Source organism: Saccopteryx bilineata, chromosome 3 (assembly GCF_036850765.1).
Source record: "Saccopteryx bilineata isolate mSacBil1 chromosome 3, mSacBil1_pri_phased_curated, whole genome shotgun sequence".
NCBI lineage: Eukaryota > Metazoa > Chordata > Mammalia > Chiroptera > Emballonuridae > Saccopteryx > Saccopteryx bilineata.
In genome coordinates, this window is record NC_089492.1 from 245,299,004 (window position 1) to 245,323,701 (window position 24,698).

At 42.4% G+C, this 24,698-nt stretch overlaps 1 protein-coding gene across 1 annotated transcript in view; it reads right to left on the minus strand.

Moving 5' to 3' along the window:
* Positions 1 to 24,287, minus strand: part of C8A (complement C8 alpha chain) — a 62,340-nt gene extending 38,053 nt beyond the window's left edge. Inside the window, exons 1-5 of the mRNA XM_066269079.1 lie at positions 24,102 to 24,287; positions 11,313 to 11,415; positions 6,409 to 6,553; positions 4,903 to 5,050; positions 997 to 1,186 (exon numbers count right to left, since the gene is read on the minus strand). Of these exons, the coding sequence (XP_066125176.1) occupies positions 997 to 1,186; positions 4,903 to 5,050; positions 6,409 to 6,553; positions 11,313 to 11,415; positions 24,102 to 24,178 (663 nt within the window). The 5' untranslated portion in view covers positions 24,179 to 24,287. The remainder of the gene's footprint in view (positions 1 to 996; positions 1,187 to 4,902; positions 5,051 to 6,408; positions 6,554 to 11,312; positions 11,416 to 24,101) is intronic.
* Between the last annotated feature and the right edge of the window lie 411 nt (positions 24,288 to 24,698).

Genomic DNA, 24,698 nt, shown 5'->3' on the forward strand with positions numbered 1-24,698 from the left:
TGGATACCAAGATCCACAGGTGCTCAAGTCCCTTTTATAATGGCATAGCATTTGCATATGTCCCACGTATATCATCAGTATACTTTAAATCACTTATAATACCTAATACAATTTAAATGTTATATAAATATTTGTTATACTGTGTTGTTAAGAGTATAATGACAAGAATAAAAAAGTGGCCTGACCAGGCGGTGGCGCAGTGGATAGAGCGTCAGACTGGGATGTGGAGGACCCAGGTTTGAGACCCCGAGGTCGCCAGCTTGAGTGTGGGCTCATCTGGCTTGAGCAAAAAGCTCACCAGCTTGGACCCAAGGTCACTGGCTCAAGCAAGGGTTCACTCAGTCTGCTGAAGGCTCGCTGTCAAGGCACATATGGAAAAGCAATCAATGAACAACTAAGGTGTCACAACAGAAAAACTGATGATTGATGCTTCTCATCTCTCTCCATTCCTGTCTGTCTGTCCCTATCTATCCCTCTCTCTGACTCTCTCTCTGTCTTTTTAAAAAAAGAATAAAAAAGTGTGTACATGTTCTATACAGATGTCGCCATCATAGGTAGCCTAACTACACAGTATACATCAGCAACAATGTAGCATTTATGTTTTCAAATATTTTGGATCCATGTTTGGTTGAATCCACAGATGCAGACCTGCTAATACAGAGGTCTAACTGTTCTTATATTCTAACGGCTCCACAACTTGAGATAGTTCTGACTAGTGGCCCAGAGAATAGGGCCTAAAACTATTTTTTGGTTTTGGAATGGAGCCAAGATCTAGCAGGTGGGTGATCACATCTTACACAGCTCCCTAGCCCTGCCCTTGACTCTCAGTACCCTTTACCACTGAGAACGTGTGGGACAGGTGTAAAGGAACCTGCCACCACCAGCAAGCTCTACAAGAAATAAAGTCTCCCAGTCAAGGCATCTATTTCCACCAACAGGCCTCTCCTTTCTGCCCCCACCCTACTGTGGCCTATGAGTGCCCCTGTGGAGACTTACTTCAAAGCGGTACATTAGGAAGTTGTAGGGTTTCCGGAAGTACTTCTCATCATCTCCATAGTACAGTTGCTCACAGGCAGGGTCGTATCGAAGTTCCCTCCATTCCCCATTGTACACTGTCTCACACTGGCCCCCATAATATTTGGCGTCGTACACACTCAGAGTTTCTTGCTGGGTCAGGATGTTATACCTATATTGAAAAAGCAAGCAGCTTCTGGGAGAGAGCACTGGAAAGGCCAAGGTGGCCTAAAGTATCTAGAAGATGTTGTAGCTGGTCGTCTAAGCAGTGGTTTCTCAAATCGTGTTCTGTGGAGCCCTCAAAGTACCTTATAGGTCATGTTGGGTAACAATGGATGAGCTGGGCCTGGGCCACGAGGTTCTCTTTAACCAGAGCAGCAAGACAGCTTTTGTTCAGCATCTAGGACAGTCCTCCCACATGGGAGACACCCCTAAACACTTGTTGAATAAATTAAAGAAGAATATGCAGAATTGTCAAGAGTCCAAGCATAAGAACCAGATAGTCTGAACCCGTCTCCCATCTCTGCCACATCTAGCTGTGTGACCTTAGACAAATTGCAGTGCTGTTTGGTTGCTCTGCTACCGCCCACCATGAAAGCTGGAATGCCCACTAGTGGGCAGGAGGGACCAGGTTGACCAGCACTGCAAAAGTGGGCGGTTTTTATAAAAAGGTTCGCCATCATGGTCTAAGCTCTGCCTTTGTAGGGCAAAAGCTGTGTTCCAATACGACTTAATTTACAAAAACAAACAGCAGGCTGAAAACAGCCTTCAAGCCATACTTTGCCTGACCTATAACATAGTTATAGAAAATTATGGTACATAGAGATAATATGAAATATGTGGGAAATCGTCAAAATGTGTTATTAAGTGAGAAAAGCCAGTTATAAACTACATGTAGTATCATATAATCCTGTTTATGTAAAATATACTTAAGTCTATAATGCACAGCACATATTATTGACATTCTTCCCTCCCTAACAGTGCATGTTGTCAATGCATTTTCCCCTGATCTGGATGTACCTACACCAACCATGAGCAGGGCTCAGCTCTCAGGGGGGCAGTGGAAGAGGGCGACTGGGTGGGCGCAGGGCAGGGAGGGTGAAGGAAGACACAGGTTTTACCTCAAACGTGTGACTTCTGTAACAACAAATAGATTTTAAAGACTAGGGAAAGCTTCAGTGAGAAAAAAATATGATTTCAGAAAAGGCCTCTAACACCTTAAATAGAAAAACTGTTAAAAAAAAAAAAAAAGGAAAACCATCAAAATGTCAGCTGTCAGGAGTGGAGAAGGAGCCTTCCAACTGGTTTCAGGGTCTAGTGTGGGCAAAGCAATCAGGACGCATGTTTGAAATGCTCCTGATTGTACCACGTGGGATCAGGTCATGGTCTGCAATCTTTTGGCCAATAAGAAAATAATCATTTTTCAAGTGAAACCTCAATATTTTATGCTTTGCCTGTGTTCACCCCACAGTCACTTTCAGGATCTACAACAACCCCCTTTTATTGGGGGAAGGGGCTGAATTGCATCCCCAGCCAAACATTCATAGATTGAAATCCTAATCCCCAAAACCTCAGAATTTGACTGAATTTTGGTTGTAAAGTCTTTATAGAGGTAACCCTTTTAAAATGTGGTCATTAGGTAGAACCCTAATCCAATAAAAAGGGAGAGGTTTGACCCAGACACACACAGAGGGAAGACCATGAGATGACACAGAGAGAAGATGGCTATCAACAAGCCAAGGAGAGAGTGCAGAAGAAACAACCCCGCCGACACCTGGCCCAGACTTCTAGCCTCCAGAACAGTGAGAAAATAAACTACAGCCACCTAGTATGTGGTGCTTTGTTACGGCAGCCCTAGCAAACTGATACTATTAGTCTGAAAACAAAAATGGAATTTTACAATCTTTGCCTAAGTGAGCATCTCCATGCATGGACAGGGTTCTAACCCATCTGGTAGGTGAGCTGTGATATTCGGGCAGTTAGGCCGTGATGAGCGAGAGCTGCATGTCACAGCACCTTCCCCTGACCCTGCATGGGCTGCAATAGGGCCGGTCACTTTGTGATGATTACTCCATCTCCCTGTTCCCTCATCTCTAAAGATCGAGTTGATCATATTGATTTGTTCCAATTCAACCAATACTTAGTGAGAGGCTATTATAGGAAAAGCTCTGACATCGGGGCTCAGCTGATCAAAAGAGATGAGTCAGAAGCAGCCTCCACTTTCAAAAAGTCCGCCTTCAAGTTAAGGGACAAGATCTAGGGCAAAGTCAAAGTGCGAGGGAACTAACAGTCCTGCCTGTCTCCGTGAGTGTGGCCCTGCGCCGGTGCCGGAGAAGCAGAGACGGGGAGGGGCTCCTCGCAGGGGCAGAAGGACATTGTAACAGATGCCCCAGCCCTGTTGGATAAGTGCTGCAAGGGCAGGAAGCAGAGAGGATTCTGGGAGCCATGAGAGAGGAAAGTCAAGTTGTGTCAAGAAGAGTAGGTGGTGGAGGGGATGCCTAGGTGTCTTAGTTCGAGCTGTCATAACAAAATATTACAAAATGGGTGACTCAAGTAATAAACTTTTTTTCACAGTAAAGGAGATTGGAAGTGTCCAAGATCAAAGTGCTGCCAGGATTGGTTTTCGGTGAGACCTCTTCCTGGGTTGCAAACAGCCACCTTCTCATTAGGACCTCACATGGCCTCTTCTCTGCATGTTGTGCGAGAGATCTCTGGGGTTTTTTATAAAGACATATGTCCTATTGGATTATGGCCTCACCTTAGACCTCACTGAGCCTGAATTACCTCTCCTAAAGGCAGGGTCTCCAAATACAGTCACACAGAGGTTAGGGCTCCATCATACAAATTTTAGGGGGACAAAATCTAGTTTATAATGCTGTGTGAGAAGTTAGGCAGGTTAGAAACGTGGGAAAGGACATTTCAGTAAGAAGAAATTAAATGTAGTAAGTCTCATAAAAAAAGAGTGTGAAGCATTCAGGGAACAGAACCAGAGCAGGATGTATATGATAAAGAAAGTTAGAATCAAGGTTGACTGAATCTCAGCAGATAAAGACACTGGCCTGGGAGGCGGGAGTGAGCACTGGTAAAAGACGGCCTGTCCCCACGTCACCTAATCCATTTCCTTCGCACTGTGCTATTCTGCTATCCCCAGTTCTCCCGGCAACGACAGCCCAATGCAGAATGTGAACAGGACTCCCGGGAAGTGCACTTGGGTCAGAGAAGAGCTATTCTCTTGAGACCTCAGAGATGCATTCATGGAAGACATGGAACCTCTTAGATGGGCCTTGGCAATGGAACTGGGGTGAGAGGAGTGAGCAATAGCATGGGCAGGGGAGAAAGGAGAGGAGGACTCTCAGTAGGAGACATAGAGGGGAAAACAAGGGTGTCATGGAGGCAGGACTGGGTAAGCGCCCTCTTATGGACTGAATGTCTGTGTCCCCCACCCAAATTTCATATGTTAAATTCCTAATCCCTACTATGATAGTGTTAGGAGGTGGGGCCTTAAGGAGGTGCTTAGATTATGAGGATGAAACTCTCATGAATGAGTTTAGTGCCCTAAGAAAAGAGACCCCACAGAACTCCCTAACCGCTTCCAGTACGTGAGGATACAAGACCTGAAACAAGACCCTCACCTGACCACGGTGACTTCCAACCTCCTGACCTGTGAGAGACACATCCCTGTTGTTTCTGAGCCACTGCGTGTACGGTATTTTGTTACAGCCCCTCGGACTAAGTCACCACCTTAGATGGACAATGACGACTGTCTCATAGGAAGCACTCTCTGGAGGAATCTTCCCCAAAAAACCCTCTCTGCCTCCAACACTAATATTCCCAATTGAATAGTATTCACATTCCCTGCTTCCAAACAGCCAGAAGGCAGTGACTCACCCATGGGCTGCCCTCTCTGATCCTGGAATCGGCTCATACAGGCTGCAGTCGTCTTCAAAACTCCTGACATCTTCACAGTTCTCTTCGTCAGACATATCTAAGCAGTCCTGGTCTCCGTTACACACGAGGTGGCGTTTCAGGCAGCGCCCTGGGAGAGCAGAGGCTGTGGTTGCTCCTGGAGCTGCCAGATTGCCCCGCCCTCTCTCGTGACCCACGTGCCTGGTCACCAAATCCACCCCACCTCTGAATCGCCCTCAGTTCTCTCCATCCGATTACATCCTTTTTTTTTTTTTTTGTCCTCCCTGCCTCTTGCCTCCCTGCAGCCTCACTGTCTCCCACCTGCAGCCTCCCAACTCAGGCCCTGTCCCAGGCTCCCTTTTAAAATTGAGCCTCCAGCCTAACCAGGCGGTGGCGCAGTGGATAGAGCGTCGGACTGGGATGCGGAAGATCCAGGTTCGAGACCCCGAGGTCGCCAGCTTAAGCGTGGGCTCATCTGGTTTGAGCAAAAGCTCACCGGCTTGAGCCCAAGGTTGCTGGCTTGAGCAAGGGGTTACTTGGTCTGCTGAAGGCCCGTGGTCAAGGCACATATGAGAGAGCAATCAATGGACAACTAAGGTGTTGCAACGCGCAACGAAAAACTAATGATTGATGCTTCTTATCTCTCTATCCCTGTCTGTCCCTGTCTATCCCTCTCTCTGAATCTCTCTCTGTCTCTATAAAAAATAAATAAATAAATAAAATTAAAATTGAGCCTCCACTTTTCAGCCCAGTGATCTTTCTAAAATGCCAATCTGGCCCTGTCATCCCCCTGAACTGTATTTTCCGGTGGCTGCCCATTCCTCTTTCAGATTCCACAGTCTGGCCCCCAATTACCTCCCTGGCCTATCCCCCCACCCCTTCCCAAAGGCCTGACCTGCGATTATTCCGAACTGATAGCGAGTCCTTAAATCTCTGTGCTTTTGTACATTCTTTTTCCTGGAAACTCTTCTTTATTTTCTAAGTCTCAGTTCAAGTATCATTTTGAAGCCGCTCTGATCCCCCAAAGCAGATGTATGTACGCCCTGCTAGGCAGTCCCATAGGACCACGTACTAATGCCCATTCTATTGGCTGTCACACAACATTGTCATCAACTCCTTGTAGGTCTCTCTCCCAGAGAGACTAGGAGTACCTTGAGGTTGGTCATATTATTTTTTTATCTCTATATCACCAGCAGGTAGCATACTGCCTGGCATCTAATCTGTTCCCAATCATTATTTATTCCATGAAAAGAAGAATGAGCAAGTTATATATTGTTTTTCTAAATGTAATCAACAGACTTTCCTACAAACTTACATCAAAATTACTTGGGCTGTGAGCTTGGCTTAAAATGCGGATTCCTGGGCCCCATCTTAAACCTCCAGAATGACAATTTCTAAGGGATACTGCCTTTTAACAAGCTCCTTAGAAAGTGTTTTGCATGTTAAGTTTGACAAGCACATCTGTTATCCCGCTCGAGTGCTACTCACCTGACTCTTTACACTGGAAATCCTGTCCACACTGTGCTTGCCTCACACACGCTGCGGGTCTCTGACAGCTGATTTCATCCCAGACATCCCCGCTGCAGATCGTTCCCCCAAACTTGTTTGGCTGCAGCAGGCTCCGGTGTCGGTACTAAATCAGATTTTGAACCAGACACATTCATTGTCTATCAATCAACCAAGAGTTGCGCAAGCGGGTCTCAGCTCAATGTCGGGAATAACTGTACTGAGGGAAAGCTGCCCGAAAGACTGTCTTTTGAGGAAGGGATCAGTGTTCATACAGAGTGAAGTTCCACCAGAGGAGGCACAGCCACCAGCTGGAATGCGGAATGAGGCCTCCAAGCACAAATGAAAGGCTTGAACGAGATGTTGCTAGCGTCTTCCTACTTGCTGGGAAGAACCTCCTCCTCCTTCTTCAACTAGTTAGTTCCTATTCACCTTTCAAGGTTTGTTGTGGTTTAGCTCCTCTGAAAGGCTTTCCTAACTAAGGAGCATAGTCTGCAGTTTCCTGTGCGTTCCTCCCTTCCTAGGTTGTATCATACAAAGTTGTGATTGCTTGTTTGTTAACTTTCTCACTGGTGTAGGGGGTAAGGGGAGAGAGAGGAGGGGCCGTGTCTTACTTGGCTTTGTCCACTTGACCTACAGTCAGGTTCACAGGAGGCACTTTTAGAAGACATTTGTTGCTTTTCCTTTGCAGCATTCTTTCTGGTCATGGCATCCTCTCTTTCCTTGAGACATGTCTCATATGGTTCAGAGGGGATGACCTCATCCCCTTAGCCACAGGGGTGGCTGGGTATGAACCAGGCTGGGCAACCAGAGATCTGGATCTGCCAAGTTGCAGTGGGTTCAGAGGTTGTTTCATGGCTCAAACTTAGGGCAATCAGCGTCCCCTCTGAGGATTTTCTGCCAGAACTATTGGAAAAGACCGTTTCTTCTTCCTGAAGTTGCTGGAAACTGTGGGCATTGAGTGGTCATCTTGCCTACTCTGTAGAAAAGCCCATCCAAGAGATGGACAAAGAGAACTCTGGATACATCATCTGAGGCCCTGTGTCCAGCTCTGACAGTAGATGAATAAAGACGGGCAAAAGAAGGACAGAAAGAGTAAAAATGCACACCAGTCTGTGAGCTCTCCGGCTTCATGAGAAGGAGGGAGCAGGACATGAGGATGCTGGAGATACTTAGTTCCCATCCCTGCCTTCAAGGAGCTTAGAGTCCAGTTGGGAAGATAAAATAGATAACAATGCAGTGCTGTCTGGAGGGCTCCTCAGAGAATGTGCAATAAGCCGATGTGTAGCCCCATATTTCTGCTGCCTCTTACCCTGGATCAGACCCTCGGGCCCCGCCTGCAAGAATATTAGTCAATAGGAAGGCAACAGATACGGGTTTCTGACCTGACCCTATTTCTTACTTGCTGTGCTTGGTACTCTGTGCCTCAGTTTCCACATCTGTAAAACGAGGTGGTTGGCCTCCTTGACTTCACTAACAATTACTAAGGATTGTTTCACCGTGTCCTACATTTGAAAGAGCGTGCTCATGAGAATTAGACCCACTTGGGTTTAGATCCCAGAGTCACTGACCAACTGCCCCTGAGCAAGTCATCTACCTTCTCTGGGTTTCTGGTTTCTGCTGTGTCACGTGGATGTGATGACACTCGTCTGTGAGAGACAGTTCAAGGAGGCCCCTCGCCTGGTGCGTCACTGGTGCGCAGGAACAGGCGTGGTCTCCCCATCATCGCCTTGCTTGATGCAGTCCTTTCCTGGTGAGCCGGCGGGTGAGAGCCAAGCGGGCCGCTTCCCCGCCTCTCCCCCCTTGCCCACTTCCACCTCCCTAACTGGGATCACACCTGTCTGTGTGCCTTTTCTGCCTGTCAGTTAACAATAGCAGAGATTAGTAAACTCTGTGGAAGAGATTAGAGTTAGTGGTTGATTTGCAAATATGAGGGTGTTTTTGTTTTCTCCCCACAGTGTGCCCCACAATGGAGTAAGCAAAGGAGTGCTCAGCACACCAACATAGAGCCAGTTCTCTTTTTACTCTTTAAAAAGCTCATCCGAGTTCTAAGACTTGCAGTTGCCAACATGATGTAATGGTGCTGGTAGCTACCATGTATTGAGTGCTTATTATTGGTCAGACTCTTCCAGTCTTTAGCTCATAAATCCTCAAAAGTTTGGAAAGTTGTATACTCTTATGAATCCCATTTTAAACTGGGTTGAAATTCTCGTTCTACCATTTACTATACATGTGTCACTGGGTAAGTTATTTAGTGTCTCAGGCCCTCAGTTTTCTCATCTGCAAAATGAGAGCTGTCTGAGAGTGTTGCGAAGATGAGTGATAATACATGTAAAGAAATGAGCACTTTGCCTGGTTGCTGGTATACAGTCAACAGTCATAGTTACCAACATCATCATCCTCCTTGTAGCCAACTGTTGGGCTGCTCTGGAAAGATTTATTACTGAGTGAGAATTGGATTAGGTGAATATCATTATCATTCTACATACAGTTCTGGGAGAGGCCATAGAGTGAAGTGGTCAGGCACGTGGGCTTTTTAGAATCATACTGATCAAGTTTTAAATCTAGGCTCTGCCACTTTCCCAATGGGCGACCCAAGCAAAGGGGATGATGATATCTGTCATGTACAGTTGGCTGTGAAAGTCAAATAAGACCATTTATTTGAAGCATTAGCACAGCACCTGGTATGTAGACATTATTTAATGGATAGTGACTTTCAATGCCATCGTTATCCTTCCTGTGGTTCCTATACCGGGAATGATGATGCGAACTTGAGGTTGGTTCCCACCGGCTCCCTATTTTCTAGGTTGTTATCAAATAATGAAGACATTGTGTTGCAAAAAGGTTGGTACAGACATTCCCTGAGGAACTTCTCCGTGCTGTAGCCTGTGGTTGAGATTGTTAAGACATAATTTTCTTTTTTAGCTAGTAGATGTTTCTTTCCTGAAATGCACATCTTTGTGTGATTTTGAGGGGAAGAAACATGTCAATAAAAAAAGAAACCAGAGTGTCTTTCACGTAAATAACAGGATTTAATTATTTTAAGGATTACTTAAGGAAAGTCATTCAATTCCGATTTAGCATGTGAGTCATTCACCTGTGCTAGATGCTATCTGAATGCAACATATGAGAAAAATATAGTTTGGGATACATAATAGGTTGACTAATGGTCACGCAAAGATATCAAGTCCTAACCCTTGAAAGTTGTGCTACTTTATTTGAAAAAAAGAGATGATATGGATGGTCCAGGTAGGCCCTGAATGCCATCACAGCATCCTATGAGAATAAGGCCAAGAGAGGTCTTGCACGGATGCACAGAGGAGAAACACAGAGGAGAAGGGAGCAGTGTGGCCACAGAGTTATGCAGCCATGTGCCAAGGATGGTGGACAGCCACCAGCAGCTGGAAGAGGCGAGGAACAGATCCTCCCCTGGAGCCTTCATGGGGAGGGTGCCCCGTTGACTCCCTTGTTGCAGACATCCGGTTTCCAGAATTGTCAGAGAATACACTGCTGTTGTTTGTGGCAATTTGTCAGAGCAGTACCCAGAGAACTAATACAGGATCTCAAAGTAAGATGAGCATTTGGGGGCCTATCTAGGATGAAAACAGGAGCAAGTCTAGGATTCTTTGGCATATCTCAAAACTGGGAGAGGCAGAACAATGAAGTTCAGGCTTTGAAGTTGCATAAATCAGGTCCAAATTGTGTTTCCAACATGCTGTGGTTTTGACCAGTTCATCAAACAGGCACAGGCACTTTCACACCTAACTGAAGAGTGGGTCTGGAGTAGGGAGGACCATCGGCCGACTGCAAAGGCTGTCATAAGAGAAGGGCAGGACTTGATTCAAGCAGTGGGAGTGGGGTTGGAGAGGAGGGCACAGACAGTAGTTATAAAAACAGCTAACATGTTCCAGATGCCATGAAAAGCACTTTGCATGCATTACTCATGTAATGCTTACAATAACTATTGTAAGCACTATTCCTATTCTCATTTATAGATAAGGAATAGAAGACAGGGAGAGGATAAAAATATGCCCAAAGAAACATAGCAAAAAAATGATTCAAAGACAGGATTTAAATCTTAATTTCAGAGCTTAAACGTTTTCACTTGACGAGGTTCAGGCAGCAGTGTACATGGGTGCAGAGGGCGGGAGCCTGGATGGACCAAGCCCTTGGTGCATACAGCAAAGGCCTGTGCTGTCTGTACAGGGTTTAAAACAGCAATGAAACAGCATAGAAGCTGGTCTGCATTTTATTATTAAATAAAAGTGATTCTGAACAAAGTAGAATTTTAATGTCCCTCTCTGCCAAAACAGTGGTGGCGAGTCTCAACATCCCCCTTCCCTGGTATACCACTGAGTTTACTCACCATCTTGGACCATTCAAAAAACACTTAGACATGCAAGATAGGCACACATCTGTTCACTGGGTGTGTTAGCCTTGTTAGTCTATGAATGTGGAATCCTCAGGAACACCCTCTGTGGCAGGCTCTGGTTCATCTCAGCTCACCACAGGCCATGGTCAGCTAGGCATTTTGTCACTAAGCCATTAGCCCCTCCAGATTCCCTCATTAGAAGGTAATAGATTGGCTAGGACCCAGAGAGGCCATCAGGGATCAGCGTGGCCCTGTCCAAATAACCACTTTTCTGCAAATACACCATAACACATACATCTTTTACAGCCTCACCCAATAACACCTTACAAACAAAATCAGGAGAGGCAAAAAATAAATACTACCATCCACATGACCATGACTTCCAAATACCTCTTTATAGATTCAGTTTCTCTCCAGACCTCCATATTTATAGACCTGGCTGCTTATGCCTATCTGAATGCCTAGTACACAATTCAAATACCAAATGCCCCCAAACTGGTCACAAACGTCTCACCTTTCTGTCCTGGCACTGAAAGCAGTCTGTCCACGCCGACCAGCCGCTCAGCCGGCAGCTGACTGCCGGGGGGGCGGAGTTCTGCGCAGCCCGGCTTCCTCTCCTAAAGACAAGAAGGACCTCCGCTTCAATTAAACATTTTTATTATGATAATTTTAATCTTTGTTATTAAAAATGCAAAATGGTTTTTTTAATATGAAGGCATCTTAATAACATGAAAACAGAGTCTGAATTTTTCCCAGTTTTATTGAGATACAGTTGAGAAAAATTATATCTATTTTGGTGTACAATGTAATAGCTCGATATACATATACATTGTAAAATAATTATCACAACGAATTAACACATTAATCACCTTACACTTACCTTTTTTTGAAGGCAGTGAGAACACTTAATATCTACTCTTTTAGCAAATTTCAGGTAAGTTCACAACACAGTATTATTAACTATTGTCACCACACTGCATTGCATCCCCAGAACTTCCTCATGCTATACCCAAATGTTTGTGTGCCCCGACCAGCTTCTCCCCGTATTCACCCTCCTCAGCCCCTGGTAACCCCCTGCTGTCTATCACTTACTCTCTGGTTCTGTGAGCTCAACTTTTTTAGATTGCACACATAAGAGTGATCATGCACTCTTCTCTTTCTCTGTCTGGCTTTTTGCATTTGGCATAATGTCCTCCAGGTTCATCCAGGTGTTGTCACAAATGGCAAGATTTCCTTTTTTTTTTTTTTAAGGGCTGAACATAAGCTGAATTTTCTAATTTGTAAAGTTTGCCCACTTATTTGGGCAACTGGGTACCCATAGCAACAGAACTCAAGGCCAGATATCAACCCGCAGGTTATGTGGAGGTGGGAGTGGACGTTGAGGAGGGGACGTCCGCCGATGCTCTGTTATTCTTACTCGGAAGGCTTGGCTCTAGGGATACTTCCAACACTTGAGTGATTTTATCTTTCTTCTTAAGAATTACATGTGCTGTTTTTAAGATGAAAGATACATGGCCTATTGCCCTTTCTTTTTTTTCAATTTCTTTTATTGTGGTACAACACACATGATATAAAATTTACTATCTTCCCCATTTTTAAGTGCACAGTTCAGGGCCATTAAGTACATTCACACTGTTCTGCCACCGTCACCACCATCCATCTTCAGAACTCTTCATCTCCCTGTATCAATTTTGAGATGCAATATTCAAGCAAAGGAAAAAGCTGTGCACATTTCCCTTACAGTCATTACACTTTTAAGAAAATTTTATTGTGCTTCTAGTGTATACAGTAATGTATGATGGTAAAGGGTTTATATAAAATCTCTCTTTCAGGTCTATATAAATCCTGTTCATAGAGAGACAAATATCGAAGAATGCTAACTAACATTTTTGAAGAGTAGCAGAAAGCCTAGGGCTTTCTTTTAAGTATGTGGGCTCCAGGGGGAGGGGGCTAAGTTTGAATCATAGACACCTACTGACCTTGAAAACTTGAGCAAGTTGTTTAACTTCTCTGACCTACAGCTCTCCCATTTATAGAACTATGTTAAAAAATAATATTACCTAATAGGGTTATTGAAAGCACATTAAAATGCTTATGAAGTGTTTATTAAAGGTTGGCTTTTATTATTACATGCTAGAATTATATTTTAGTATTACATGAATTCTCTCACTTAATCTCTATAATGATCTGAAGAGATAAATATTATGGGTCCTATTTTGCATATAAGAAAGTCAAGATTCCTAAAAGGTAAGTAAACCTCTAAGGTCTTAGCCCAAGGGTGACAAGTAGAAGTTGAACTAGTTGGTTTGATGGCAGAGCCCAGTTTCTGTTCCTCTCAGGCCCACCTGGCACCAAGCCTGACCCTCTTTCCATAGCGTCACCACTGCTCCTAGAGACTCAGAGCCTGGTCAGCCACTGGACAAAGTCGGAAGGTTGTCCGTTCCCACCAGAATTGCCATGACCTTCGAGAACCAGGCAGCCTCTTCTATGATGAGTGGAACAACTATCTCCCTAGTGTAGGATTAAAAAAAGAGTGCTTCAGATCTCATGCTAATTATATCAGAGCTGCTGCTCGTGATGAACAATGACACCTAGGCTGAAACTGTGGACAGGGAGCCGTGAGCTGGTCAGAAAACTGACTAACACTAGTTCTCACACTTGGGTTCCAGGACACTCTAACCTGGATTCCCTTTACACTCTAACATGTCACTGAGGACTCCAAAGAGACTTTGGCTAGAACTACTGATATTCATAAAACTCAAAATCAAAACTGAGAAAAATTTAAAATATGTATTTATCAGTTTAAAAGTACTATAACAAACCCATCCCATTACATGTTACCATATATAACATAGTTTGTTAAAAATATATTTCCAATACTAAAGAAAGTGTCATTGTTTTCCATTTTTGCAAATATCTTTAATGTCTGGTTAATAGAAAGCAGCTAGTTTCTCATTTCCGCTTCTTCATTCAACATGTTGCTTTATGTCGCTTTGGTTGAACGCTATGAAAAAAAAATCCAACCTTTTTTAAAAAAAATTTTAATGGGGTGACATTGATAAATCAGGGTACATCAGGTTCAGAGAAAACATCTCCAGGTTAGACATTTGATTATGTTGTATTCCCCTCACCTAAAGTCAAATTGTCTTCCGTCACCTTCTATCTGGTTTTCTTTGTGCCCCTCCCCTCCCCCCACCCCTCCCTCTTCTTCCTCCCCCCCCCCCAGTAACCATCACACTCTTTTTTTAAAAACATTTTTTAAATTTAATTAATTTTGTTTACATAGATTTTAGGGTCACCCCAAATGCATCCCCTCTCCCCCCTATTCCCCTCAACATCTCCCTTCCCCCTCCCTACAATGCCCTCCCCCCTTCCCTTCAGGTCTATCCCATCCTATCATCTCCCTTCCCTCTGTCCTCTTTTCCTCTGGTCCCTTTTATTTCTCCTCTGTTTTAATTCCATTCCTCAGTTCTCATTATTCCTTGGATTCCTCAAATGAGTGAGGTCATATGATATTTTTCTTTCTCTGCCTGGCTTATTTCACTCAACATAATAGTTTCCAGGTCCCTCCATATTGTTGCAAAAGGTAAGATTTTCTTCTTTTTCATAGCCCCAAAGTATTCCATTGTATATATGTACCACAGCTTTTTAATCCACTCGTCCACTGATGGACATTTGGGCTGTTTCCAGATCTTCACTATTGTGAACAATGCTGCCATAAACATGAGGGTGCATTTCTTTTATTCAGTTGGTGATATGGTGTCCTTGGGATATATTTCTATAAGTGAAATGGCTGGGTCAAAGAGCAGTTCCATTTCTAATTTTTTTATGAATCTCCATACTGTTTTCCACAGTGGCTAACCATCACACTCTTGTCCATGTCTCTGGTTCTCATTTTTATGTCCCACCTATGTATGGAAGCATATAGTTCTTAGTTTTTTCTGATTTGCTTATTTCACTCAGTATAATGTTATCAAGGCCCATCCATGTTGTTGTAAATGATCTGATGTCATCATTTCTTATGGCTGAGTAGTATTCCATACTATATATGTACCAAAGCTTTTTAATCCACTTGTCCACTGACGGACACTTGGGCTGTTTCCAGATCTTCGCTATTGTGAACAATGCTGCCATAAACATGGGGGTGCATTTTTCCTTTTGGAACAGTGCTATGGTGTTCTTGGGGTATATTCCTAAAAGTGGGATAGCTGGGTCTAAAGGCAGTTTGATTTTTAATTTCTTGAGGAATCTCCATACTGTTTTCCACAGTGGCTGCACCAGTCTGCATTCCCACCAGCAGTGCAGGAGGGTTCCCTTTTCTCCACATCCTCGCCAGCACTTATTCTGTGTTGTTTTGTTGATGAGCGCCATTCTGACTGGTGTGAACTGATATCTCATTGTGGGTTTAATTTGCATGTCTCTAATGATTAGTAAGGTTGAGCATTTTTTAATATAGTTGGAAAAATTATATAGTTGAGGAATGTTTTAATAGTTTTCCCAGATAACTGTGAATGTTTTTCTTTTATACTACACCAAAACCTGACAAGGAGTAATCCTTAAATATTAGTTGCAATGTGGAATCTGAAAGCACATCAAAGAATTTTTTCATGCCCTGTTACATTCAAATTCATTAATCTTTGTATGCTTTGAATGGATCTGGCACCCATACGTGATTAGGCATTGGAAATTTGAAAAATAAAGGTTCACTGATTCTGCATATTTCAAAAATATTAACACATTATTATACAATATAAAAAGTCAAATTTATTAAGATTGCTAGAGATATCCTCAAGCTTATAGTAGTGAATATGTTTTCCAAAATTTTAATTTTTGTTTGAAGGCTCCAATTCGATCATTGGAAACAATAATGTTATTTGGTTTCACTGAAGGAATAGACTCTGTTCATTTTTAGGCCAAAGTCTGTCAAATATCTAAGCCTGAATAACTGCAGTTGGACAGTTATCCTGCTGAGTAAAAGCCATGTTCCAGGGAAAAGGTGGCTACTTTTACTTACAACTCCAATGATTGCTTTCTCACAAGACAACCACCACACTCCAGTGCGGCTGCAGTTCTTTATGCATTTTTTCCCATTTTGACACATAAAATATTTAACTGACGTGCAAAGATGGAGGCTTAGTAAAATTAATAATTTTTATTGTTTCTTTCAAAAAGGACTTTGTAAAGTAAAACTCAATTTCTTTTCTGTGAGTTAGTTGCTGCTCCCTTAATTCATACCAAGGCCTAAGAAGTTTAACCTGCCATTACTTTTGTACCATCAGTACAAATATAAGCAGAGTGAAAAGGGCAAATGTTTTAGTATTATAGTAAAATTGTTTTGAATTCACAAGACCCTCCTCCCTCAAAAAGATCTTAGGGACTCCCTGGGGCCTATAGATCACACTTTGAGAGAAATTCTGATCTACAAACTGATGGTAGTATACATATAACAGTACCCATACTATCTCTTCAAAGAAAAACTTCAGTGCTCAGTTTATATTATTCCTTTTTTTTTTTGAGGTGAGAGGAGTGGAGACAGTGAGGCAGACTCCTGCATGTGCCCTGACCAGGATTCATCTGGCAACCCCATCTGGGGCCGATGCTCTAGTACCAAGCTATTTTTAGTGCCTGAGGTTGATGTGCTCCAATGGAGCTATCCTCAGCTCCCAGGGCCATGCTTGAACCAGTCAAGCCACTGGCTGCAAGAGGGGAAGAGGGAGAGAAGGTGGAGAGAGAGAGAAGAGAAGCAGATGGTCGCTTTTCCTGTGTGTCCTGACCCAGAATCGAACCTGAGACGTCCATATGCAGGGCTGATGCTCTATCCACTGAGCCATTAGCCAGGGCCACATTGCTATTAACCTTTATTTTGATACCTTTCATGGCTCTGGCAGACCTCTTCATCCCTACAAATGAGCATTCATCAATCTGCCCTCTCAGTTGCTTCTTTTCCTCAACTGATGGCTTTTTTTCCCCACTTCTCTATCTATCATGGTCACATGCTAGACATTCTCATTCTGAAACAGCTTCTCCTCCAAATCATTAATTCACGAGTCATCTGTGAATAGTTCTTTGAGGGCTCTACAGCCTTCTTATCTGTCTTATGTGCTCAAGGATTCCCACTGCACTTGTGTTTGGACCTCATTAGGTCTCCATTCTCTTGACTCCTAAGCTTTCTCTCTGTCAACAAGATCCTCTCATATTTTTATTCTCATTTATAACTAGTTTTGAGAACATGATTTGTAATTTTAAAATCTTTACTATATCCTAAATTTCGGGATTCCACTGTTCCCTTGATCATATACCTACGTGTAGAAGCCTATCCTGAATGAATCCAACTGTCTACCTCTTTACCTGGTTAACTCCTATATTTCTTTCAGTCTCATCATGAACATTAGTTCTTTAGGGAAACATTGCTCACTAGTCAGACGATGTAGATACCTCCTTTCATGTGATTTGGTCAAGCTCCGCACATCTAATCAACACTGAATAATTATGCTTGTAATATTTGTATAATTTCTGTTTTCTCCATCAGTTTGAGAGCAAGTACTGTCTGTGTGTTTGCTACTGAAGTCGCAGCACCTGTCACGATGCCAGACCCAAGGGAAGTGCTCAATAAATAGGAAAGGAAAAAAGAAGGAAGGAGGGCAGGGAGGAATAAAAAGAGGGAGGAATAAAAAGAGGGAGGGAGAGAGGAAGGAAAAGGAAGAGATGGGAAAGAATGAGAACAGTATCTGAGAAAATAGAGTGGGAAGTTTTCTGAGATTTATTTGAGTCTACTTTTCAGTTAGATTCCAATTAAATAATTCTGGTACCTAGATATTCAAACGGCTCACGGTTTGGTTCATCTGTCATATTGCCGATAGATTGCAGTAATGAAAGTTTGAAGCATGGGAACACGGAGAAGACAGGGTTCTAATCATCAAAAGGTGGGAGAAGGTTTGGGAGCAGAAAATGTCTCTGGCATTAATTCTGCATCTGACTATAGAATTGTCAAGATAATGTCATTGTAAGCCCACAGAGACTGCATTACGATGTCAGGATGGAAGGAAACAGTATTAATGGATGGAAGCAAGAGCAATACTGTGTTGCTGTAGTTTTAAAAGCTTTGTGACATGATGTCTAGACAGAGGCACACACAGTAATGCTATCACTGAAGCGAGAGTACAAACGGTACACAGGACCATTCATTAAGTCATTACAGGGCTCCAACCTTCTAGCCAATATCAATGTGACTAGCATTTTCTCAGCATTCCAAGGAATTTTTTAATATAGTTTACTTTTTGCTGATTATAAAAGCAATACATTCTCGTTAAAGAGAACACAGAACAGATAGTGAAAGAAAAAAATTGCCCCAGTTCCTACTGACATTAATCTTTTTTCCATATTTCCTTTCACTCTTTATATTCATAGCATAGTTGAGGGCATCCTGAGTATTGCATTTTGTATCCTGCTTTACCACTTGGTATTGCAGCAGAAATGTAAACTACTGATGATTGTTCCACCCCCCTAACATCAAATAATTAGATTATTGAGCTCTGAGTTTTTCTGTATTCTGTTATTTATTGAAGATGTATCCTGTAGAATGGGATGGCTGAGTTGAAGGGGAGAAGTGATTTTAAAGCTTATGACACATATGGCCCAACAGCTTTCCAAAAGAATTGTATCAATGTTTCAATTACTTAAGCAACTATCAATATATCTAACTATCTGGCTTTTAGTTTTTTCCTCTGTAGAATCACATAAGTCTATATAGCACAACTGCAGGGTTTCTGGAAGTGTACTCTGTGGAGCACTAGCTCCTGAGAGACACACCTGAGATGGAACAGAAAGTTTCCCGGTCAAATATGTTTGGATAAATTGCATCCATCATGCTACTTTTGGAGATATAAAATACCCAACGACATATTAACGGCTCTGAGAAGTTCTTAAGTTTAATTTACTTAACCCAGTGTAAAGCCAGTAGGCACGGCCACCATCACAGCCTCCTGGCCCATGCAGGTTCACATTAGATTCGGACAGTCGGTAAAGAAACAACGAAGCCAAGAACTTGTGGGCCATTAGCTTTAATCCTAGCTTGTACCTGGCAGGCAAGTAAAAACACACACTGGGCTCCAAAACCCACTCATTCAGTGCTCACAAAGCTACTGACTTATCCAAGTTTCCTAGAATCAAAGGTTTCTAGCTCACCAGACTTATTCACCTCTGTTTCCCATCTCCTTCTCTCTGCACAAACTCTGCACAAACTGGCTTCTCCCTCAGCACTCCACCATCTTGGCTGCTTCTCCTGGCCTCCTCCACATGGCCTTTCTCTGCTCTCCTCTCGAATGCTAATCTCAGGAACTCGAGAGAGAGCAAGCTCCCGGTCTGCCCCACTTTATAGTGTAGAAACCCAAACTTTTAATCCAATATACAAACAAGGAAGTCTCTGATACAAAGTCACTTATCTGAGGCATAATGGGATTCCTCATGAGAATGCACCACCCCACATCATGCAATCAGTCAAGGGTGTGGGGGAAAGCTTAGTTTTAAAACTAAGCCTTAGGCTACAATGACCCGGCCTGCTTATAGCCTGTCCCCCACACACAATGCAAACTATAAGCGGGCAAACATAAATGTCATATTTAAAACTTATTTGACCAACACCCAGCATTTACTGAACTTTTTGACATGTCACTTTTTTCATGTAACATCTGTAAGACTATGTCACACAGTTGAAGAAACACTGATAAAACAGAAAGGGGTTTAGAGTCCAACAAACATGAATTTAAATCCAGTTTCTGCTACTTACTGATCTTCAGTTTTCTTATAGCTCAATAACTGGGAAATAAAGATTCCTGAAAGTGTTTAGAACATGGAGTGAAATCATGTATATAAAAGCCCTAAGCGTAAGTCTAACATACAAGTTAGTTTCTTATCTCTAACCTTCTCAATCCCGTATGTGCTCATCAAACCTCTCCATCTTTGTCGGAATGTATTGAATGTCTGCTCTTTATAGGGCTGTGGCTGGTGAGATGCTTCCCATCTGCCTTCTTAATATGGTGGGATATTGGGCAGAGGGCATAAAACCTGGAGATGAACATACAACTTGCAAGTCCAATGCTCCACCCCAGATTGTGGCCACTTCAGCAATTTAGATCACAAAATAATTAATTAGCTACCAATCCTCAACTAGAAGGTCAGAAGTCCTAACCCTGATTACTGCCAGGGGGCACCTAATCAGTTAGCTCAGCTTGTATTCCAAGCTGATTGTCACCAATTATATAATCTTGAGCCATTACCATTCATTTTCATGGAAATTACCATATATCCCCATGTATAAGATGTAAATTTTTTCAAAAAATTTGAGGTTTAAAAGCTGGGTGCGTCTTATATACAGTGGTTGTAGTTTTTTTACTTGCATTTCCCACTTTTTCACACTTGTTTTTGCGCTCATTGTTGAAGACAGTGATTTGTCATCAAACACAAATGAGGACAAGCTAATGCAGGGGTAGTCAACCTTTTTATATCTACCGCCCACTTTTGTATTCGTTAGTAGTAAAATTTTCTAACCACCCACCTGTTCCATAGTAATGGTGATTTATAAAGTAGGGAAGTAACTTTACTTTATAAAATTTATAAAGCAGAGTTACAGCAAGTTAAAGCATATAATAATAATTACTTACCAAGTACTTTATGTCAGATTTTCGCTAAGTTTGGCAGAATAAATCTTTATAAAATAACTTACTATAGTTAAATCTATCTTTTTATTTATACTTTGGTTGCTCTGCTACCACCCAACATGAAAGCTGGAGCGCCCACTAGGGGGCGGTAAGGACCAGGTTTACTACCACTGAGCTAAATGGATGGGAGTTTTGACAGTGATGAGGAGTTGTATGAATTTTATGATGAATAAAACTTGAGTTCAATCATTTTATGTAATACATTTTTTTTAATTTGGGGCCCCAAAATTTAGGTGTATCTTATACATGGGAGTGTCCTATACATGGGGAAATATGGTACATTGTGAAGCTGAAGTATTTTAAATTTGACTTTGAAAGTGCTGAATCTCCAACAACCTCCCTGTTACTGAATCCAGTGGGAGGTTTTCTGCGGCGGTCTTACTTGCCCTCTGTTTACCATTGTTTCCTTAAAAATCTTTCCTGTTGTAAGGCTGGGGGCCTTGGCCGGGCAGGTTCCCTTTGGATTTGGGCAGAGGATAAAGGAACAGTGGGGCCGGAGGGTAGTGGACCATTCCGTTTATTAGAATCTCACAACAGTGAACGAGCAAGCAGACAGGAAAAACTGCTTCCCTCTCTCTAGACTCACAAGCAAAACAGGCGAGACGGGGGAGGGGGGGGCATGACCCCTTCTCCGGCAAACTATGGCCCCTCCCAGTGGCAGCAGGCAATCTGCAATCTACAATCTGTTGCCCTGAGGGCAAGCACCCGCAGCCTCACATAGACTACACACATGGTGCTGCCCCTGCTCACGCACCAATCTGGCAAAGTATATACTTTTTATATACAGCGAGCAAGCCTGACACACTTGTTTGCCCAACAGCTGTCTTGGACTTCTTTCACACCACACTCCTCTGCTCTCTTCCTAATCAGTGGTCAGTCCTCTGACTTTTCTAAACACTGGGATTCCTCGGGGTGCAATCTTGACTTCTTCTTTTCTCCTTCTGCTTTTCTCACTCTTGAGAAAGTGAGATCAATTTTCTGAGCTTCACATATCATCTCTATTACTGCCTCCTAAATGTAGACCTTCAACTTGGACCACTCCTCTGAAATCCCGTTTTGTCTATCCGATTGCCCATTTTATATCTCCATTTGGGGTCTCTTAGGCATGCCCGACTTAATGGCTCCAAATATAAACTGTTAATTTTCTCCTTTTCATCAGCTCCTCTCTCAATTTTACCTACATCAGAAAGTGAACCACCGTAACACACTGTTGCCCAAGCCAGTTACCTAGCAGTGGTTTTCATTTCTTCCTTCCCCTAACCCTCACATCCAGTTTTTGAAAAATTTCTGTCCATATTCCCTTCAAAATGTATCTCAGTGATCTTCCCTCCCATCTCCCTGGGCTGCCCCTGTCCTAATTTAAGGCACTCTTATCTCTCACCCAGATCATTGCTGTGGCCTCCAGTGAGCTAAGACCTTCTACTTACCCCTTACCCCTCTCTTATAGACCATCCAGTATTTGTTTGTTTGCTTTTACTACACATAGACTGAAACACTAATTCCTCATCATAGTGCTCTAGGTGCTCTGTGGTCTGGCCTCTGCCCACCTATCTGACATCCTCTCCTGGCACAGTCCCCCGCTCTTATGCTCCTCCCATCCTTCAGGTCCATGAACATGACTTGCCATTCTCCACAGTAGGGTTGTAATAGCTGCTGATCTCTCCCTTCTCCCCTGCTCGTAGAATAGTTTCCTTATTCTGCTTCATAGCTCAGCTTAAACGCCACCCATGCAGAGCGCTGCGCTCCAACCATCCTCTGGTCAGATGGCTCTGATATTCTCTAACAAAGGAGCCTACTTTTCCCTTCGTAGTATTTATCACAGATTTTTCTGAAATGTTTTGTTTGCCTGTTTCTTGGCTGACTCTGTCACTACTATAAACTCCTTGACGGTAGGGACCTTATGGTGTAGTTCACCCCATAGCACCTAGCATATCTGGAATAGTTAATAGAATTTTATTCTATGGACCCTCACATTAAAAAGTATGATATTCTTCTACATTTTAATGATACACTTTTACTTTTATTAACTCAGGTTTACCATTTGCTTAATAGAAAAATGGGATTTTTTTAGAAAAATATTTTAAAACAAAAGTGATGATGTAAGATTTGAATTGGGGGAAAACTAAAAGGAGTGCCTTTGTGAAATTTTCTTTTGAAATGTTTGAAATCACTGACTGAGCAAAAAAATTCATGCCAACTGGCACATTATGAGTTTTTTTCTAATTTTTATCAACCATCAGAGAGAGTGTAAATGCCCCAAAACGACAGTAACAATCATCATTGGCAATAGTTTTCGCAAACGTCTCCTCAGGATCCGGCACCGTTCTAAGTACTTTTCACATATGTCGTTCTTCCTCTTACTTTCCTCCCATTTTGTAGCTCAGAAAACTTCCTTTTCCTGGGGTCACACAAATACAAAATACTTGTGCCAGAATTTGGACCCATAACTTTATTTCACCACGTGGTTTTCTGTTTTCAAAGCCAGGGTTAGACACACCAGCAGTAGACGCAAAGACCTCAAGATTTCCTACTTCAGCACTTTGTCAAGTATTTAATTGGTTCTCTTTTGCCTTGACTTCAAATTTGCCTCTTCACTGGTCTGTCTTATTTGATAAGTTCATCAAACATCAGGACTCTTTATTCATTTTCAAAAAGGATTACAATGATAAGCTTTTATAATTAAGAGTATCTCAGCAGAGACTTCCTTCACCACGGTTCCCTTGCCTTTATCTTCTAATTATTAGAGATGAATTTTCTGATTTTGTTCAAAATTGTGTTTGCTTTAAATACAAGTTGCAAATGAACTACTTATAAAAATGCCTTCCTCCCTTCTGAACTGTTACTTAAAGAAAATCTCTCTTGCTCTAGCATTTAAAGGCAATAATGATTTAAAATGGAATCATCCAATAAGACTGAATAAAACAACTCTAATTACAATCTTCAATGCTTGGGAGATAGAGGCTGCTCCCAAAGGTGAAATCAGGAGCTGTTTAAGCACCACAAAATGCTTAATGTGAAGATATAAAAATACGTGAGACCAGGTTAGAAAATTCAAGGAGGTGGTCTGGGCCAAGCGCAACGTACGTTTGAAAATATCACCTCCATTCATTATCTCACAGCAAAAGGTAGATTCATGTCTAGAAAATCTTGATAGTCTCTTGCCTTTCCCAAATGATTTTCTGTAGATTACCTGATCTTATTCTTCCCCAAATGCTATGAGACAGATATTCTTATGATTCACAAACAGATAAGTAGAGGTTAATTATACCACATTACTCAAGAGAACTATTAGATATTAAGCTAAGTATATTATATACCCAGGATCTGATTTCCTATTCATTAACTCTTATAGAAGAGGCATTATTATGCTCATTTCCCAGACAGGACACCTGTGATTTGCAAACAGGCCCATCCGACTCCAAGTGCACACTCTTCTCACTGTCCACTGGTCCTTCATTTGATTAGTCATAGCAGGAAAAGAGGTCACATTCCAGCCTAAAATAGCCTCTAACACACAGGCAAGTGTCTACTTTCCCCACCTGGTAATCCCCATGTACAAATTTTGCAGTGACATGTGGCCGACTCACCGGTTCACGTTCTCCTGTATGGTTATCCCAGGCTGACAAGTCATTAAAAACAAGATGAAGAAAGCCACAGCAAACATCTCATCCAGAATCCACCAGCCTATATCCTTAGAAGGAATTAAATGATCTCTTCAGGGAGCTGGAGTCAAAGATGTCAACAGGCCTGGATCCATAAGATCTAATGTTTGACACTAATAGAACTCCCTTGATTCTCATTCAGAAGTGGTTAATTAGTAACTAGGGTATTGATTAGCCAAACACCCTAAAACCCTGAACACCAAAGACCACTGTCCTTCAGACCTTTTGAAAAACAATACTCAGAAGATATTTATTTAACCAATACCAGCTTAGCAAAGTGATCTTATTTTCAGAAGGAGGCATAAGTCAAATTAAGATACAGGTCCAGAACTCATGGTCTTTTTTAGTGGTTCTTGGAACTTGTAAGATCAGATAAATTTGTTTTGCAAAACTGAAAAAAGGCTAGTAAAGCCGTAAACAGTCAGCAAAACATAGAGAATGCTAACAGTTACATGAAGGTTCTACAGTGTACCGCCAAACATCTAGAGCCCGAGAAATGTAGATAATTCAATGGATTTTTCA